The 19899-nt window shown below is 42.5% G+C and overlaps 1 protein-coding gene across 8 annotated transcripts in view; it reads left to right on the top strand.

Moving 5' to 3' along the window:
* The first annotated feature begins 4904 nt into the window (after positions 1-4904).
* LOC311027276 (DNA (cytosine-5)-methyltransferase 3A-like) overlaps positions 4905-19899 on the top strand; it is a 48925-nt gene continuing 33930 nt past the window's right edge. For 2 of the 8 annotated variants that reach the window (XM_084031214.1, XM_084031215.1), the window contains exons 1-3: positions 4905-5055; positions 9834-10110; positions 17672-17779. In XM_084031214.1, the coding sequence (XP_083887340.1) occupies positions 10042-10110; positions 17672-17779 (177 nt within the window). In that variant the 5' untranslated portion in view covers positions 4905-5055; positions 9834-10041. The remainder of the gene's footprint in view (positions 5056-9833; positions 10111-17671; positions 17780-19899) is intronic. The other 6 variants (XM_084031216.1, XM_084031217.1, XR_014598588.1 and 3 more) reach the window with 4 other exon arrangements.

Here is a 19899-nt window from a genome sequence, read left to right on the forward strand (position 1 = left end):
GGTGCATTATTGTAATATTAATATGATACATTTAACATGTAACTTTAATTGTCAAATAAATGGCGGGGTAGAAAATACCTTACAGTATTGTTGTCTGAAATGTAGTAAAAGTATGAAGTGGCATTTAATGTACTTCAGTTTGTACTTAAGCACAGTACTTGAATAAATGTACATATATATATATATATATTATATTATATTTCACAGCCAAAATGACATCATCTTTGAGTGTTATCCTTACTTGAATGTGAATAAATTAAATGCAGTACAATGCAATCAAAGTAGCTGCTGCTGTTAAAGATGCCCTGCATTAAAAAAAGTAAGTACAATTAGTATAAGTATAAGCATCAATATGTATTAAGTATCAGATGTATGCATCATACAAAATAACACCATTCTGAGTATTAAATAATATACATACATAATTAGAATATTACTGATGCGTTAATGCTTAAACATCTTGTCATTGTTCATGTTGGAGCTAATTTTAACAACTTTAAATAGTACTTTGGTATTCTCAAGTATACATCATAATTAAACAATTGACTCGATGCAGTAAAAACCCTAGAGGATTAAAAAGTACAATGTTTCCCCATGAAATGTAGCAGAAAATGAAAATACTACAGCAAAGTACAAGTACCTAAGCTTTGTATAGTACTTAAGTAAATATACTTTGTAAATTCTACCACAGAAGATGACACAATTCAACAACTTTCTTCTGAATAATGTGAGGCGAAACAAAATTGAGCCAATGTTTCTGGTCATAACCCAGTTCCTATAAATAAACACCCAATTTTTCTCCCGTGTGTGCGACTTTTTTTTAACACTCCTTCTGATTTAGTGTCCTCATTAGTATGGATGGGCAGTTCTTACTTTTCCCATGAGCTCCCTTCAGAGGTCACGACTCTGCGTGTGTTGTATATGTGCGTTGGTGAGAGTGTGTATGCGAGGTGGGGGTGTAAACTATAGACTGAATAAAGCTCATTGAGGTTGTCTGTTGTTGGTGACCTCACTGACTGCTATAAATAACCCCCATGCCACCCCCCACCACACACACACCCAGCGTTATGACCCTGTTTATTAGGGATCTTTACACTTTCTTCTTCTCAGAGGTCAAACGGAGTTTAACCTTGTCTTCTAGAGCAAAACTCAGCCGACGCAATAAAAGACAATTTGTTCTCACCGGTAGTTGAAGTAACAGTTAACTCCGAACAAAATAAACATTTTGAATCCGCTCATACTTCCTGTCTTTCCTAGAATACCATGTACACAGATGTTAAGAGAGCAGGACTCGACTTGTTGCAGCATGCATCGGCTTCACCTGCTGTGGAACCTAGAGGCATCGGACGAGAGGGAACCAACCCGCCAAACAGGAAAACGGGTTAATGTGAAGCACTCACTTGTGGGTTGCTGGTGGTGACAGGTAGCCTCGAGAAAACATGACAAAAGAACGTGTTTGTGTAGATTTTCTTTATACGGAGGGAGGGGTCGGAAAGGACAGAGGGTGTCGTATGCTCTACAGGATGTAAAGCCCCCTGAGGCAAATTTATGATGTTATGTTGGGAAGTATGAATAAAATTGACTTGACTGAAAACTCTAACGATATGATAATGGTTCCCGACTATTCTTGAGTTCATTTAAGGGTGGGAAGATGAGATGGGAAATAAGAAAACAAATGATGGTACTTTTTTGTCTTCTCTCAAAGTATAGCTTTCTGTTTTTTTGTTTTTTAAATAAAAACTGCAAAAACATTTTCAAGCCTCTACAAACTACTCAGAAAAGTGAAACCTAAGATCCAAACATCCCTGTGACAAAGGGAGTAAATATTAGATCAATTTGGTCGGTCACAAGTCAGAAAAGGTCAGGGTGGGACAATAAACCAAAGAGCCATGTGTGCTACAGGAAAATTAAGTCTGCTTCATGTCCTACAGTAACTGAAGTATCACTGATGCATAAAGTGGACAGTTTAGTACTGGTTAGTACTCTCTGTAACAAGCTGTTTGAACCACAACCTACTGTAGAAAGCAAGATGTCACTGTATGTTAACAATAACCTGGTAAAAAAGCCTATCAGCCCTGTGATAGACTGGTTACCTGTCTGTCTCTACATGCCGGCCCTGTGATAGACTGGTTACCTGTCTGTCTCTACATGTCAGCCCTGTGATAGACTGGTTACCTGTCTGTTTCTACATGTCTCCCTGTGATAGACTGGTTACCTGTCTGTCTCTACATGTCAGCCCTGTGATAGACTGGTTACCTGTCTGTCTCTACATGTCGGCCCTGTGATAGACTGGTTACCTGTCTGTCTCTACATGTCAGCCCTGTGATAGACTGGTTACCTGTCTGTCTCTACATGTCGGCCCTGTGATAGACTGGTTACCTGTCTGTCTCTACATGTCGGCCCTGTGATAGACTGGTTACCTGTCTGTCTCTACATGCCGGCCCTGTGATAGACTGGTTACCTGTCTGTCTCTACATGTCGGCCCTGTGATAGACTGGTTACCTGTCTGTCTCTACATGCCGGCCCTGTGATAGACTGGTTACCTGTCTGTCTCTACACGTCAGCCCTGTGATAGACTGGTTACCTGTCTGTCTCTACATGTCGGCCCTGTGATAGACTGGTTACCTGTCTGTCTCTACATGTCAGCCCTGTGACAGACTGGTTACCTGTCTGTCTCTACATGTCGGTCCTGTGATAGACTGGTTACCTGTCTGTCTCTACATGTCAGCCATGTGATAGACTGGTTACCTGTCTGTCTCTACATGTCGGTCCTGTGATAGACTGGTTACCTGTCTGTCTCTACATGTCGGCCCTGTGATAGACTGGTTACCTGTCTGTCTCTACATGTCAGCCCTGTGATAGACTGGTTACCTGTCTGTCTCTACACGTCAGCCCTGTGATAGACTGGTTACCTGTCTGTCTCTACACGTCAGCCCTGTGATAGACTGGTTACCTGTCTGTCTCTACACGTCAGCCCTGTGATAGACTGGTTACCTGTCTGTCTCTACATGTCAGCCCTGTGATAAACTGGTTACCTGTCTGTCTCTACATGTCGGCCCTGTGATAGACTGGTTACCTGTCTGTCTCTACATGTCAGCCCTGTGATAGACTGGTTACCTGTCTGTCTCTACATGTCGGCCCTGTGATAGACTGGTTACCTGTCTGTCTCTACATGTCGGCCCTGTGATAGACTGGTTACCTGTCTGTCTCTACATGCCGGCCCTGTGATAGACTGGTTACCTGTCTGTCTCTACATGTCGGCCCTGTGATAGACTGGTTACCTGTCTGTCTCTACATGCCGGCCCTGTGATAGACTGGTTACCTGTCTGTCTCTACACGTCAGCCCTGTGATAGACTGGTTACCTGTCTGTCTCTACATGTCGGCCCTGTGATAGACTGGTTACCTGTCTGTCTCTACATGTCAGCCCTGTGACAGACTGGTTACCTGTCTGTCTCTACATGTCGGTCCTGTGATAGACTGGTTACCTGTCTGTCTCTACATGTCAGCCATGTGATAGACTGGTTACCTGTCTGTCTCTACATGTCGGTCCTGTGATAGACTGGTTACCTGTCTGTCTCTACATGTCGGCCCTGTGATAGACTGGTTACCTGTCTGTCTCTACATGTCAGCCCTGTGATAGACTGGTTACCTGTCTGTCTCTACACGTCAGCCCTGTGATAGACTGGTTACCTGTCTGTCTCTACACGTCAGCCCTGTGATAGACTGGTTACCTGTCTGTCTCTACACGTCAGCCCTGTGATAGACTGGTTACCTGTCTGTCTCTACATGTCAGCCCTGTGATAGACTGGTTACCTGTCTGTCTCTACATGTCGGCCCTGTGATAGACTGGTTACCTGTCTGTCTCTACATGTCAGGTTACCTGTCCAGGGTGTACCCTGCCTTCGCCAAGGAGGTGGTCATAGACTGATCTCTTGTGGACAAGAACACATACCTTGGAGTTCACCTCGACAACAAGCCGGACTGAAAATGTAGCACCGAGGCTGTTTACAGGAAAGGACTGAGCCGACTCTACTTCCTGAGGAAACTCGGTCCTTTAATGTGTGCAGCAGCATGTTGTAGCTCTTTTACCAGTCTGCTGTTGAAAGCACAATTGTCTTTGCTGCAATCTGCCGGGGCAGTGGTGTCAGAGCCGGCGACCAAAACAGACTGGAAGGCTGGCTCTGTTCTGGGAACCATCTTGGAGCCGTTAGAGGTGGTGGTGGAGAAGAGGATGCTGCACAAATACATTTATAATGCCACTTTCTTTCCATTTAAAAAGAATATCTTATGTTATGAATGCTTATCCTGCTAACCTATACTTAACGCTAATTGTCTAGGGCTCACTTTGAATTCAACCCATTCTTTTTCTAAACATTCATTTCCAAAATATAAATATTGTCTTGGCCACTACAGTGTTTTTATTTGTTTATTTATTTGGCTGCAGTTGAGATGGGTTCTGCTGTCTGAGTAAACGAAGCGTGTCCTGGTATAGATTCAACATGTAAATTAATATAAAACGTTATATACCAACTCATCAATTTATTTGAATGATGTCACTAAACCTCCTCTGGAATATTTCTAATGTCCTTCTCAATGTACTTAACCAGAACTTGTTCTTCCGTTCAATTTGACTCACGGCTATTTCATGTAAATAGCCGTTTTTGCTAGCTAACTCGTTACTTGTACACCTGTCTTCACGCGCTTAAGCGTGCGCTCGTGCACGTGCGTTTAATCGTGTCGTGAAGACTTTAGGACCCCGCGGAAACTTTCTCTCCGGTGCGGCAGCCCTCTGCGGCTCGTGATAGAGCGCGCAGGCCGGTTGGTCGGAGGGAGAGAGAGAGCGAGAGAGACAGAGAGAGAGAGCTAGAGAGAGAGAGAGAAGCAGGCGGGGAGCGCGAGCCAGCAGCGAAGAGAAGACCTGGTAGAGCGCGAGGAGGGAGAGAGAGAGAGACAGAGAGAGAGAGAGAGGGGGGGAGTGAGAGAGACCGAGAGTGAACGAGAGGAGAGAGAGCGACGACTGTCAGGGTCCGTGTACCTGAGGGACGGACGACACGGTAAATATAAACATTACATTTTGGCTCGTGAGCGCACGCCGACAGCCGTTAAGTTAAGCTACAGTCATCTCCTAAAGTCATTACTCGCGCGCTCCGAAGCCAAACCGTTGGTTCCGTTTTAGTAGATGATGTGCGCGTGAAGACGGAGCGGTTCGTGCACGGGGCTTGTGAACTTGGTGAGCTCTTTTGTACGGCGGGAGGAAAATCACGACAACCGTTGCACGAGTGCGTGTTAAACGTTGCCCGGTGGCGCGTACACACCACCTCCCGCCCCCCTCCTCCCCAGCCCCCCCCCCCCCCCCCCGACAACAGCAGGTAACGTTAACGCGGAGCGCAGCGTCCTCTTCTTCCACCAGATGCAGACAGACACATCAGCGCGCGGAACCGTCGCCTCCGCGGAGAGCGCGCGAGCGGGCGGGCGCGCGCCTGCTGAGGTTAACGAGTGCATTCAGTCTGAAACGCGGCCCCGTGTGTGTTTTTTTACCTGACCCAAAAAGCTTGTGGTCGCTACACACTCAGGCACGTGTCTCCCACCGGCTGCTTGCCCCGCGCACACCCTCGCCGGGATTGTACGCCGTTTGTGAGAGGCCGTCCGGTAAAGGCCGCTTGAGGTCGCTCCCAATATTAATTGTCATAAAGCTGTGCTCCGTCAAGCTATCAGGGAAACTACGACACTTCCGACGTGGATTTTAAAAATAAAAGGCTCTGCGGTAAACATATCATTGCCGATAATGGCAGGATTTTAATCATCGCCAAATATAGTGCTCACATTTATCCAAAAACTGGAACCAGTGAATCTGTGTTTATATAAAGATATGATCTAAACAGTTAATCATTACCAAATAGTTGCCTATTTATTTACTTTGAATCAGATAATCCATCAGTGGGCAAACTGTTTCAGCTCTTATATTTTTGTTTGTGAGTTCATATGAGTTCATATGTCATGTCCTATTTTGTCTGGAGATTTGAGGGTTTTTGTGACCTGTTTGCAGTTATGTTATGTTATAAACAAAACTCAACACGTTGTGGGTATGGATTTTGGGGATCCAATTGTTTACATACTTACATTTCAACAGTTTTAGGCCAACAATAAATAAGTAAATAGATCAATGAAGGATTCGGTGTTTCTCCATGATCGTTTTATTCCTGGAAGTGTGGAGAAGCTGGATAAATAAGCCATGACAAATCTAATTTAATGAAACGTTTTAGAGACTTAATTGTTTGGGCTAGGGAAATTTGACTTATGACCTCAGATGACCTTATCATTTCTAAAGTATTGGTGACTATTGTCTATGTTTATAGTACAAAACACCCATGTTCTGTAATGCTACCATAATTATTATATAATTATCTTTAGATCAGAAATGAACTCTCTCAAGCAACACCCAGCTCTTAATAAAATATTACATAATTGATCTTCAGGGACAGAAATATTATAACAGCAGCACAAAAGAAAGAAAGCAGATAATAAAGCCATTTGAGTTAATAAATATGACAAAAAAAAATTGTTAGATGCTTTTATTGTGAAGACCAATCACCTACTTCCCTCTCTTATCACTGCCTTCCTCTTATTACCTTGACATACCTCTGAAGCTTTTTCACTGCGCAACCATTTCTCCTCCCACCAGTGCAGGCTTCTGCTTGGGCCTTTGACTATGGTCTATGTCAAACCACTGCTGCAGGGAGGACTGAAACAATTTAAATCAGTGTGTATGGACTTGCTATAGGAGTGAGAGGTGTGTGGGTGACCTAAATATGCAGAACTTGGAGGGGCTGTTTGGCTGGAGCCTGGAGCTCTTGCATGGAGCCCCCGGGGGTGAGGGGTGGATACTGTACACCCATTTCTGCGAAGTTTCCACCCCTGTCTTTCCGCTGGTAACCCTGGCCGGCTGCCTGTTGTGTTAACAGTAGGTGATGTAAGGCCACATCGTGAGGAGTGACATACTGTACAATACATCTTGAGGAAAGCCAGACATATTGGCTGCACTCACACTGTGCTCAAATCTAAGTCACTGCCGAGATCCCATTTTGTTTTGGGCGCACGCAAAACGTAGTATTTTAGGCTCCTTTGGTCAGTGCCGAACAAAAACACACTGGACATGGAAGTCACAAAAACACACTGGACATGCTCATGCATGAGTAAATACGCTTTATGGAGGCCAGGTTACTTTGATAAATGACAACATGTATAGTGTTATTTCTATAGTGTCAGTTGTTTTTATTGTGTTGCAGCCCTAAATTACAACACAGTGGCTGGTGTTCATTTAGATGAAACCAGATGATCTAAATCAGTGCATGGCTTTAATCTTAATCTAAATCATTGTGTGGGACAGTGAGTATGTGGTAATTCGATAGTTGCAGGTTGCATGTTTTTTGAGGGTAAATGTGTCAAACTCAGTTAATACCTTTATTGTTTTCTGCTGATATAATGCTCACATACTGTATTAAATTGAACTGAGTGTGAAACACTAACAGACACACCTGTGGCAGGACAGTGTTGCACAGGTTGGTTTATGGTCTATAATGAAGCTGCCATGTGTAGTCTGCAGTGTGTTTTGTATCTAACGGGTACTTAGAGGTAACAAGATACTTACACAAGGCAAAGAGACAATCATACACTTTGTGATATCCTTGATGTAGAAAATAATAAGAAATACTGGCAGTAGCCTTGTCCTTTATTTTGGTATATTAGAACACCTTTTATTATTTTTTTAAATGTCAGATCTATTCAGTGAACTAATTTACGAGGAATATGCAAGGTGAAATCTGAAGGTGCAACAGAGGCAAGCAGGTGTTACACCGTATTCTGTGGCTCCATCGGTGTTAGTTTCTGGTTAAGCATTGCAGAAAGGTTAGGTTGGGTTCAGGTTAAGGTTAAGGTCACATTTGAGTTGAGTCACAGAAAATGATCAAAATGGTGAGTGTAACCAATGTTTAAGTTGTCAAGAGGAGTTATAGCGTGTTTGAAATGGCTTGCCCGTTTAGCAGTTTGCATGCAAACTCAGAGTCAGAGCAAGCTGTGTTGAATTTGAAGCATCACTTTGCTAGACTCCACCTTCTAACTAACTTTAGGCGTCACAACGAGGTCTGTTGGTTGATCAGATACGGGCCTCAGGACCAGATATGGGCACGTTTTGTTGAAGTCTGTTTGCCGGTCGTTGGTAAACGCCCTTTAACAGTCTCAAGAGCTTCTGAACACAAACCTACCACCGGAGCAGCCGGGAAAAAGCACAAATCCAAGCAGATCCAAATCAAGGTTTCACCATCCTTTGCTTGCTCAATAATTATGTCACTCATTAACTTCCATACAACAAATATGGCGCGATGAGACAGAAGAGAATCAAAATGAGTACAGGGTCGCGAATGGCTCCTCCCCCTCTGGAAACTAGCTCCTTCAATGACGCTTGTGCTGGGTCGTCAGGAGTCATGACAACCATCAGATTGGAGTGACGTCATTCAGATGTGATGTGAGGGTTTAGTTACGGAGTAGTGAAGCAACAGAAAATCAATTTGTAGCGATTCCTCATTTATCTCACTGTAAAGCGGGGGAGTCTGTGTTCTTCCCATTTCTTGAGAACCGTTTAATCTCCTGAATGCTTTGTGCGATTGCAGCCACATCTGGTGGACACGTGTAGATATAATGTCGTAGTGGTCATGCCAAATTTGGAGGCATTTGACTGATGGGATGTCTGTATACGTGTGTGTGTGTGTGTTATCTCCGCATATCTGAAGAACCATTCATCCCATCCACTTCACACTTGGCGGTCAACTTGGACTTGTAGTGTCGAAGTTGCTGCAATTTGGACACGTTCAATATGATTAAACTTTGATTTAACAAGCGAACAGCGCTCTGTGAAGCAACGTTACAACCAAACTCTTATTCGCTTCGCGGAGTCAAGGGGATGACAAGTGGTTCTCGACAACGCTGCAATTTGTTGTCACCTTAGATTCCAGGAACTAGTGATGGAGATTTATTGTTATCATTATTCATTTATTTTCCATTAGACGATTGATAAATGCCAAAGCAGCAGATGTGTTGAAGTTGATCCCAGTAACCTTAAAACGCACTCTGCGACTTTTGTTGCATGTCTTCCCCCCCCTCTCTCTTCATGTTCCCTGTCTGTCTCTTCCCTCTGTGATTAAAAATTGTCCCCCAAAAAATGAACCACTATTGATATTAGTCTATTATTAAGAGATGGCTTGAATCAAGATAACAGAGATCATGCAAGAATCGCCGTATCGCATATCACACAGAAACCATCTGGAGCGTGAGGTTACCTGTTTATATTTATCAGTAAATAACAGACCCCGTGTCCCGTTTGAGGGGAATAAAATTTGATTTAGGACACGTTTAATTTGTCACGTTAGCCTTATAATGAAACTGGACTGTTTAATCTGGCTACATCAATCAAAGACTGTGACCGCCATGTTGTCAGCTGCCCTGATTCCAGCAGATTCCTTTGAGGACACCTCAGTGTGTGCGTGTGTGTGTCCATAGATGTGTGTTAACCTGTTGCTGCTCTGAAATTGAATATTTTCTGCAGAAATGTTTCTGTCTCATCAATCAATTACAGTTAATTTGCCTTTACATCCCTAACCTAACCATCTCTCTCTCTGTCTCTCTCTGTCTGTCTCTCTCTCTGTCTCCCTCCCTCCTGTGTGAAAGGATGAATGGATGTCAGCCACACACTGAGAATGATTTCTGACTCAAACGTAACACATTTCCGTAGACCACTCATGTCATGCTGTGTGCGTTTTGTTTTCTCTTTCCTCTTTAGGAGAGGGGGAGGACTGAGCAAGCGAGTGATCGTCCGGCAGACAGGCAGACAGGCATACAGACAGACAGACAGACAGACAGACAGACAGACAGACAGACGGATTGAATGAAACTGTGCCCGTTACTTCTGAGGGATTCCCCCATGTTTTGATTTGCTCCATTTTTTTTTTTACTTTCTAAACTTGGCTTTCACCGAGCCGCTCCCAGCCATGCCATCCAACAGTCCTGCGGACGCCGAACCGCCAGAGACACCAGAGAACGACATCACCAATGATGCGGTGAGTCAGAGAGAATTATTGTTAATATACAGTGGGAAGTAAAGTACAACTACTCATGTCATGGAAAAATGTGAAACTAGTAAACATTAACAAGTCTTTTGTCATAACATTGTATTAAAGGAAAACACCACCGCATTTCCATACTGAACTATGTTCTGCTCTGATGTTAGACGAGGTGATACATACCTCCCTCTCCTCTGTGCGTGCACTCAATGGCTCTTGCGCGCACTCTGCGCAGCGCTAATTTGCTAGCATGTAGCTTGTCCCAGTATATTCCTTAGGATTCAAAGGGGGGTGAAGTTAGAAGCGACCAAGCACTTCCACGTTGTCCCTATTTAAATACGGTTACGTGAGTAGTTACACGACCCAAGTTTGGTTACACAAAATGAAACATGCTAATTTTTCTAAGCGGATAACAAGGATAACTATATAGTATGGCGGAATAACAACTGGAAGCACTTCGACGTCGGCGCAGTAATATCATCACTCCGCTCCCCCTCTTACTTCCGTCAATAGAACCTACGTGACCTGCACGCCGTCGCCTGCACTACCTGTAGTAGTTTGTGCACAGTTGAGGAAGCATCAGGTTGTAGTAAGATAGTTTGTGAACAATCAAACATCATGGTTATAACGTGCATCGTACAGGGTTGTGAAAACAAGCAGAAGGTATATAGTCCCGTCATGTTTTGAGTGATGATATTACTGCGCCGACGTCGAAGTGCTTCCAGTTGTTATTCCGCCATACTATATAGTTATCCTTGTTATCCGCTTAGAAAAAATGGCATGTTTCATTTTGTGTAACCAAACTTGAGTCGTGTAACTACTCACGTAACCGTATTTAAATAGGGACAACGTGGAAGTGCTTGGTCGCTTCTAACTTCACCCCCCTTTGGATCCTAAGGACAAGCTACATGCTAGCAAATTAGCGCTGCGCGGAGTCCGCGCAAGAGCCATTGAGTGCACGCACAGAGGAGAGGGAGGTATGTATCACCTCGTCTAACATCAGAGCAGAACATAGTTCAGTATGGAAATGCGGTGGTGTTTTCCTTTAACATACAATGTATGGAGTCAGGATTATGCCAAAACATTGCCGTCTCTTTAGATAAAAAATGGAAACAATAAATCTCATAGCAGGAGACAAATTCCTATTTTACTTTGTAAAATACATGTGAGGATCTATTTATGTATTTGTTGTATTTATTGAGTATATCTGTACATTTCTAGACATCAAAACGTACAGAAAATACCTGCATCGAAAACTAAAATGTAAAAGTTTTTTATAATGGCTTTTAAAATTTCCATGATTGATCTTTAAATATAATTTAAGATCTCATGATGTTTTTTAATAGATTTGAATGCAAATGTAATTCATTCATTCACAACTCCATTTTGAAATGCATCAGGGTTTGATAAATTCTTATGAAGTTAGTATAAATAAACACACAGAAAACCTTAAAAACAAACACTAAATAAAATGTTACAACAAGTGTAATAGTTGTTGAGACTAGTTGTGTTACCGATGCGGTAACGTAGAAGCAGTGTTTCAGCGCAGGTGGCACAAACGAATTAAAACACTGGTGAGTGATTTAAAGTGCGGCATGGCATCAATTTTATGGAGCTCATTATTGTGCTGTAATGATATAATTACATCCATCAGATAAAACATATGATATCGTTCCCTCTGTACACAGAGTATTAAATGGAATAAAGTGAAATACATCTGTAAAGTACTACGACCAAACATTTGTGTTTAAATCAAACCCAGAGTTAATACACTTGCACTAATACCATCTCAGCTACTTCTACTGTACCATTACTCCTGTTACTGTTATTATTGCTGCTTCTATTATACATATTATATTACTACTAGAGATATTTTTGCAGCCACTGATATTTTTACACCCACCACCAGTTTTACTACAGCTATCATTACCACTTTACCTACTTTAGTTGAGAGCGTCTTTTTAGCCAACACACACAGAAGATCTGGCAAGTAACACTGTGTGTGTGAGTGTGTGTGTGTGTGTAATAATTAAACTTACAGTTATTTATTTTCATTCACTTCATGCCTTTCTGCATTCCACACACTCACCCGGCCACATCCAGGTGAGACGAGTAACAGTGCTGCAACTCTGTCTTTTTTTTCTTCTTCTTTTTTTTACACAAATGAGCACACACACACACACACACACACACACACAGACACACATTAACACACAGACACACATTAACACACAAAGTGAAAAATGGCTCCTTTCATTTGCGCCCCCGGAGCCCAGGGCAGCCCTCGTAAATCTGTGAGAAGTTTGAAGTTCATTCTATAGTGCTGCTATATAAAGAGCCGTCTTACTCACTTACTTCCACATTCACGCGCTGGCAAAGAGCCAACAAATACAAAGTTTCCCTTTGTAGAGGGTTTTTTTTTGTTTGTTTTTTAACTTCCTGAAAACTTAACTCTCAAAGAGTAAAAAAAAAAAAAGAAAAAAATCTGGAGAGAAATTCAAGTGAGTCACAGTTTGAGGACGTAGAGGAGACATGGCGAGCGATAGAAAGAGAATAGAGGTGAGTGAGGTTTGGGTCCAGATATAATCCATGACAGAAGCTACAGCCTGAATGTTGAAGCTAGAAAGAGGGTTCTGTGGTGTTCAGACATAATACATGCAGTCGTAAATCACCCTGGGGAAAAAAAAGGTTACACAAAGACTCAACAGGTCCAAAATTCAGACTTCAGACATCACCTTAATGTGCGTGTATAATGTAACATTGAACCGTATGGTACGAATGCTATGAACTGGAGGATCTGCAAAAGAAAAACACTATATTCTGAGAACGATGATGTTTATTCCATCTGAAGAAGATGGAATGTCACCATTAGTTGTCCGAAATAGCTACCAACATTATTATAACAGTAGCCAGGGGAGCGTGGTGCTTAGGATTGGTCAATTTGTTGCATCATTTTCAGTCCATCATATGTGACTGTGAAAATGTCCATTTTTAAATGTTCGTAATGTCTACATATTGATACCGTTAACTATAGGGTAGCCTTAAATGTACGTGTAAATGGTGTGAATCTGTAATGGAGGGGAAATCTGTTAAAATGAACGTGCAGACAGCTCTACTAAGTCATGATTAGGTGAGTAATAGTTTCAAAGTGATACGCAGGAGGAAAGCAGAAGAGGAGGGAGAGACAAGAAACAGGAGAGAGGCGGAGAGGAAGACGTACTGTAGGGATAGGGGAGAAAGAAAGAGGACAAGCCGTCTGCTGCTGATGCGATCCTCCTTTCCCTGCCTGGTTTGCAGTCTGGTTGCTTAGCAACTGCAATGGCCTAAAATAACCCACCAGCAGACCGAAATAGACCAAAGATGGACAGATTGGCCAGTGTGTGTCCGTGTGTTGACATATTTTCTTGAAGGGATTTGTTTTTAAAGCTCTATCAGTTTATATATGACTTAATTTTTAGGCTTTTATTTATTTATATTTTTCGTTTTTGAGTACATGTGTTAAAATGTGAGCGCCGTGATACAGACATGTGGAGAGCACGCCAGGCCGACAAGGCACGGGGCCATTACCCCATTCTAGCTGGTTGCTATGCTGATTGTCAGGGAAGTGACATTAAAATGTTTAGTCAGCATGGCGGCCCTGTCAGAGATGGTTGCTAAGCAGTTTTCCGCACCTTAGCAACCACTCCACTGTCACTGCAACAGAGGGTCCAGCAGGGGAGAGAGTGGAAGAAGGGAGGAAGTGCACAGAGTCAGGTCGTTATGATTGTAGTAGGAGTCGAGAAAAAGAGCAGATATTATTATTACACTATACTTGACCTTCTCGTACACACAACAAAAGAGTTTATTTGATGAAGAACGAGTGGAAGCAGCTCTCGGTTTTAAAGCTGACAGTCTGAAGTAGGACGATACAAATGTCTCATCGGAGATAATGCCATCTCATTTATATTCTTCAAAGGAATTATTCTCCCACAAAATTTGGAAAATCAATGACTCTGCCCTTGAATTCTTGAATAGAACCGTTTGTCTCTTTAAGGCCCCTACACATCGCCCAGACGTCCAACTGCCTTATCCGACCACTCTCCGCCCACTCTGTTGCCTCTCGTCTGACCCGTTCGGCAGAAAAGTTGCGTTGTACACACCGCTTCGACGTGCTTCCGACAACACAGCAGCGTGTACGTTCTGCGCTTGCGCGAGATGCAATAAGCCTCCTTAACAGCGGGTGGCGCTAGTCTCGTGCCAGTACTCCAAAACAGGAAAACAGGAAATGACGGAACGGAGTGCAGATAAAAACAATGCACACACAGTCTTGGTTCAGTATTCGTTCGACTCGAGAAGACCTTTGTGGACTAAATACTTGACATTTCTGGAAAGATGACTCTGGCTAGGGTGACACTCGCGTTGTGTGCTCTCGGGCTCATTATTTTACGAAGACGTCGTCTCAGTAGGGAACGAGTAATACGGAGAAACTCTGTTTATGTGGTTTGTTGTTTACCATCGTCACTTCCGCCCCGCCCACACACCGCCATTGGATACTCTGATTCGCTAGCACACCGCCAATCAGAGTATCCAATGGCTCAGACGTCCAACAGCCCACCTCCTCAGACTTCGCATGCTCAGTCTGATCAGACAACGTCCGCGCGGCTCCGAAAGCTTCCGACGCAGCTGTACACACCAAACATATGTGTTCCCGACCTCGTCCGAGCCTCTCCAAACGCTTCAGACGTCCAACGGTTGGGCCGGTGTGTTCCTGCCTTTACATGTCTCCACTGTGAACCAAGAATCCAACAGGGAAAAGTCAATAGAAGTGAATGGGGGCCATGTTAAACGACATAAAAACGATGTCAAAACATCTGTTTACAAAGTCATGCAGTATAATCCAGGGTCATTTATCCAGTTGTGTGCTCGAACACATGCATCTACACTAGAACCTCACCTGAAACACTTTCCCATAAACAGTTGCAAGCTTTGCTCAGGCGACTTGAGAGTCCGAAGTGTTTTTAAATAACAGTTTGCCGTGGATGCATGTGTGGTAGATCTAAGCTGCCTCGTTCACTTCAGCCCTACAAGAGTCTAGTGGTTTTCTCTTCTAACAGTGACATCTATTAAATTCCTGCCTGAGGCAGAGAAAAAAATGAAGAGAGCTCAAATATGAGTAAAAAGGCCTATAATTAAAATCACTGCGGCTGGCAAATTCTTGCCCCCCGGCTTAAATACAATACAATACTACAATACTTTAAAGTAACGGGGCATCTCACATGATGAATGTTTTGACTGATTAAATGGACATACAGCAGTTGTTGCTCATGTTATTTAGCCCTTCATGTGTCCTCTTGGGTCCAATAAAGATTTTGCGCAGGCCTGCGACTCGAACCTTTGCCCAGAGGCCATGTAAAAATAGAAAGTGGGGGTGGGGGGTTGCAGCTACCCAACAATTACCACTATGTGGGAGAGTACATTTACAGCTCTGGGAAAGAAAATTCTGACTAATCTGATTGTCAATGAGTGGATATCTTAGTAACTTTTTGTAACGGACAGTGGGGGAAACAAGCAGCGACTCCTCTCAAGCCTCTCTCATATCTATTCTTCTTGTCTGCATTAATTCCTTATCATTATGTCACTAAAACAAGAAATCATCAATCTTCAGGCACAAAGGCAAAGGTGGGTCATAGTCATAGTTTTGCAAGTCCAAACTCTAAACCATATGAGTTCTAAGTTCATAGTCATTTTGTGTCTTTTACTACATTTAAGCCGAGTTAGTAAGTACATTTAGCATTGTCATTTTACAGAAATCATTTTGTTGTTGAATAGTACGGTACCTTGACTTCATGTGTTGGAAGGTACATCCCTACTTTCAAATAAAGATATATTTATATGACGTTTAAAAGCTCGGTTGTGCCTCGGTTTGTTTCTGTGACAGTAAAATAAAAAGTAAAAAGAGAATGAAGGACTGATTTGCTTCATGCTTTATGATATTTAATCGGGGGGCCTTTGGGGAGGATCTGAAGTCACTCTAAAGTCATGAGTTGTTGTCCAAGTTGAGTTGAAATGAGGACGATCTTAGACTCTGATTTCCTATTTCAATATTAAAATGTTCATAAATTAGCTTTTATATTTGGAATCAGATTAACTAAATACTTCAGATTTCAACACCAGATGATGAGAAGGGTTGTGAACACTGTTTTGACCAATATGATTACGGGGATTTTTCAAACTGCAATTAGTCCTGATATGATGCTTTATTCAATAACACATATTTTTCTGTAGTTTGATATCATTTAAAAAGATGAAGACCGAGAGACTACAGCAACTTTCTCTCCTTCTCTGAAACACTTAGTCAATATTCTAGTTCACTTGGGCGTTTGTCATCTCAAAGGCATGCAATAAAATTTCAAGTTGGAGCCATGCTCCTTCAGTTCTGGCACCCGACGACACAACAACACAGCAAGATGACGTTTCCCATGTGTGTAACTTCTTTCCTCTGCTTTGCCTCCAGCTAACACTGTGACGTAACCATGACATCAAACGATCTATTGAGTGGTGCAGGGGTGACGTATTTTTGTAGGCCGACCTCGGAAGTTAGGATCAGGGTTAAAATTAACAGATGGCGCTGGATAAGGAACGATTCTCTTAAAATCAGCTGGAGGAAGCACATAGAAACACAATAACAGCTGTTTGTGGCTTGTCTCTCTTCCCCGTTCTCTAGTTGACTGAAGCTTTGCATCCCTTTCGTTTTCCTTCTGCCTAAGGATTGTTACAATGGGAGAAAATGGCATTAGGTTACATTTACAACCACGGAAAGCAAGCAGGCTGAAACCATGTCTCTTGTGATTTCAGTAGCATGCACACACACACACACACACACACACACACACACACACACAATACAAACACAACAATCAGGCTGTCCAATAAACAGCAGCTTAACGATATTAACAGGCATTTCAGACAATAACTTTGTGGTTTTAACAATTTTTTATTGGTACATGAAACTTAAGCAGAGCGGATCAATGGAAAAAAAAAACCTGACATGATTCCATGATCAGTCAATGATAGGCAAGACTTGACTAGATTTTTTTAAGAATCTTGTAGTAGTGTTTGTTCTGCGTATGCTCTCAGATAAATCCAGAGGCAGTCTAGAAATACTGTAGTACAACATGTATCCTGTTTGCTAAACACAGTTTTACTTCATGCAAACATATAATTAACTGGTTTTGTCTCTTATATTTTGCCCGTTTATAGCTTTAGAGTTGCTTTGTTCGATCAGAACTTGGCTGGGTTTGCTCAGTTTGCTTTTAAAATGTCTTCGGTTTAACTTCTTGTGAAAACGGTCGTAAAAAGTGTGACATTTAGCCGCTGCAGATACCCTAGTAACTGTATGCCGCGCTTTATTTCCTTTTATCCTGATTTCCAGTCACTGCCCCAGAGTCTTCCTTAACTACACCTCCCTGAATCATTGTTGCTTTAATGCGGCCTCACCGCTGACATCCATTACAGCTCCATACAGTAATTTGATGCTCGATGGCTCAGTGTTTGATGTGGCCTCCCTGTAATTATCCAGAATGAAGATGGAGCAGACCACGACAGTCCGGAGGAGGGTACACCGGCGAGCCCTCGCACCAAGCGCAGAGTTGGTCGTCCTGGCAGGAAACGCAAACAGCTGCTTCCTGTGAGTACTGTAATTATAGGCTGTCGTTGGCCTTTCATACTCCACACTGCTGCAGAGTGATTGATTACCTATTCGCCCATACAAAATCCCCCTGTCTAGGCTGAAAAGATATGTTAAACATGCACTGTTTCCAAGAACACTTTGCTCCACATTAATGCATTCACACCTGTGAACTGCTGAGATAGCTCAGTTTGAAAACACACACACACACACACACACACACACACACACACACACACACACACACACACATGTACATAAATCTGAGGACACACTTACTGCATTTGTCACAGTTTGTTTGAGAGATAATGTGACAGAGCACACACAACAGCTTTTATTGGTTGCTTTTACGTGTTATACTGAGGCTTTTTTTTAACCAGCAGTGTGAACAGATTCAGCATTAACCGTTGACATGTAATGCCGGCTTAAGTTCCTCATAATTTTGTCATTATTTTACTTTGTCAGTCTTGCTCCATCCCCCCACATTTTCAACGTACTTGCTGTTACCACCGTCCTCCCGTAAGAAAAATGATTTATTAGGACTTAAAGTCATAAATTCTGACATACAATCACACTGTACTCGCCGAACGAATGGCTAGGTATTAAAAATAAGCAGTCAGACGATCAAACAGGATCACGGTCTGGTTGCCAGGGATGAAACCTTTTAATTACCATGCCTGCTTTAGTTTTGCACCCTCTGGGTTTTCCTGGTACAGGGAGCGATTATTGGAAACAAATTGGTTGCTAATATCAAAAATCAATTCCTTCGCATTCAACATTCTTAACAGATGTGTCTGTCATTGCCCCGTGAAACCTATTTTTAGCTGATATCTGAGATCTTTGCTTTTACTCTGGTGAATACGATGTCTCTGTAACTGACAGACGTGATGGTTGGAGCTGTAGAAGAAAGAGTTATAGTTTGATTGATTTTTTAATTAGTTTTGACCACAAAACAATCGTGTTTGATTGTTTTTAAAATAGCATTTAGTTAGTTAGTTCGTTAGCCTCATTATATTTCAAGATCTGTTTTGTGACACTACAAACAATCAATATCACCACAGAGGCAAGTCAATCAGTTCTGTATTCATAGACATATCTCACATTCACAAGAATGAGAGGGAAAAAAAACCAACGGGATCTGACACACTCATTCAGTGAACAAATAAAAAGTATAAATACCATGTTGGAAAGAAATACAGCTTGTGTAGCTTAAGCTGGTCACTAATCTTTTTAAACAATAACCAGCATTGATCACAGCATAAAAAATAAGTATAAAAAATAGTAACTGCATTGGGCTGAAAGGGAAATTCATCCTTGCAAAGGTGCTCTTACTGGATGTTTCTACATTGCAAATATGCGTGTTCATGTGGGGAAGTGAACACTGTTACTTTCAAACAAGGTGAAAGTGTTTCTTACTTCCTGCGTGTTACTTGATTCTGGGGGTTTGATCTGGCAACCTTTCCGATCACCTCGAAGCCAGCAGCAATTATCTGTGAGTGAGCTGCATTATTAGTGTAATGGCTCTGAACCGGATATGAAGTATAAATGATTTCTGGTCTCTGGCAGCTCCTCTCCTTCATGTTTCTCTCTCCATTCATCCACTTATCACTCACTGTGTGTGTGTGTGCGTGTGTGGGGGGTGGGGGGGGGGGGGGGGGGGGGCTAAACTCTTTGGTCGAATCAGCAAGTCAATATAGCTAAGCAAACAACCCCAGACAGAAAGAAAAAAAGTACCGTGCGTTGTGTGTGTTTGTATATGTATCTCTGTCTGTGTGTGTGTGTTTCTATCTACATTTGCACATGTATCTGCGTGTTTGTGTGTCTGTGTGTGTGGGTGTGTGAATTTATATGTGCAGGAGAGCAGGTCTGATCATGCTTTGATGTCTGAGCTCTGACAAGGCAGGCGAGATAAATGTGGGTCCTGTCTCTCTCTCTCTCTCTCTCTCTCTAATTCACACACACACACACACACACACACACATGAACACACACATGAACATGTACACAAACACACACAAAGACACACACATGAACATTTACAGCACACACACACACATGAACATGTACAGTAACACACACACATGAACATGTACAGTAACACACACACACATGAACATGTA

This window comes from Eutrigla gurnardus (assembly GCF_963514095.1).
Source record: "Eutrigla gurnardus genome assembly, chromosome: 16".
Lineage (NCBI taxonomy): Eukaryota > Metazoa > Chordata > Actinopteri > Perciformes > Triglidae > Eutrigla > Eutrigla gurnardus.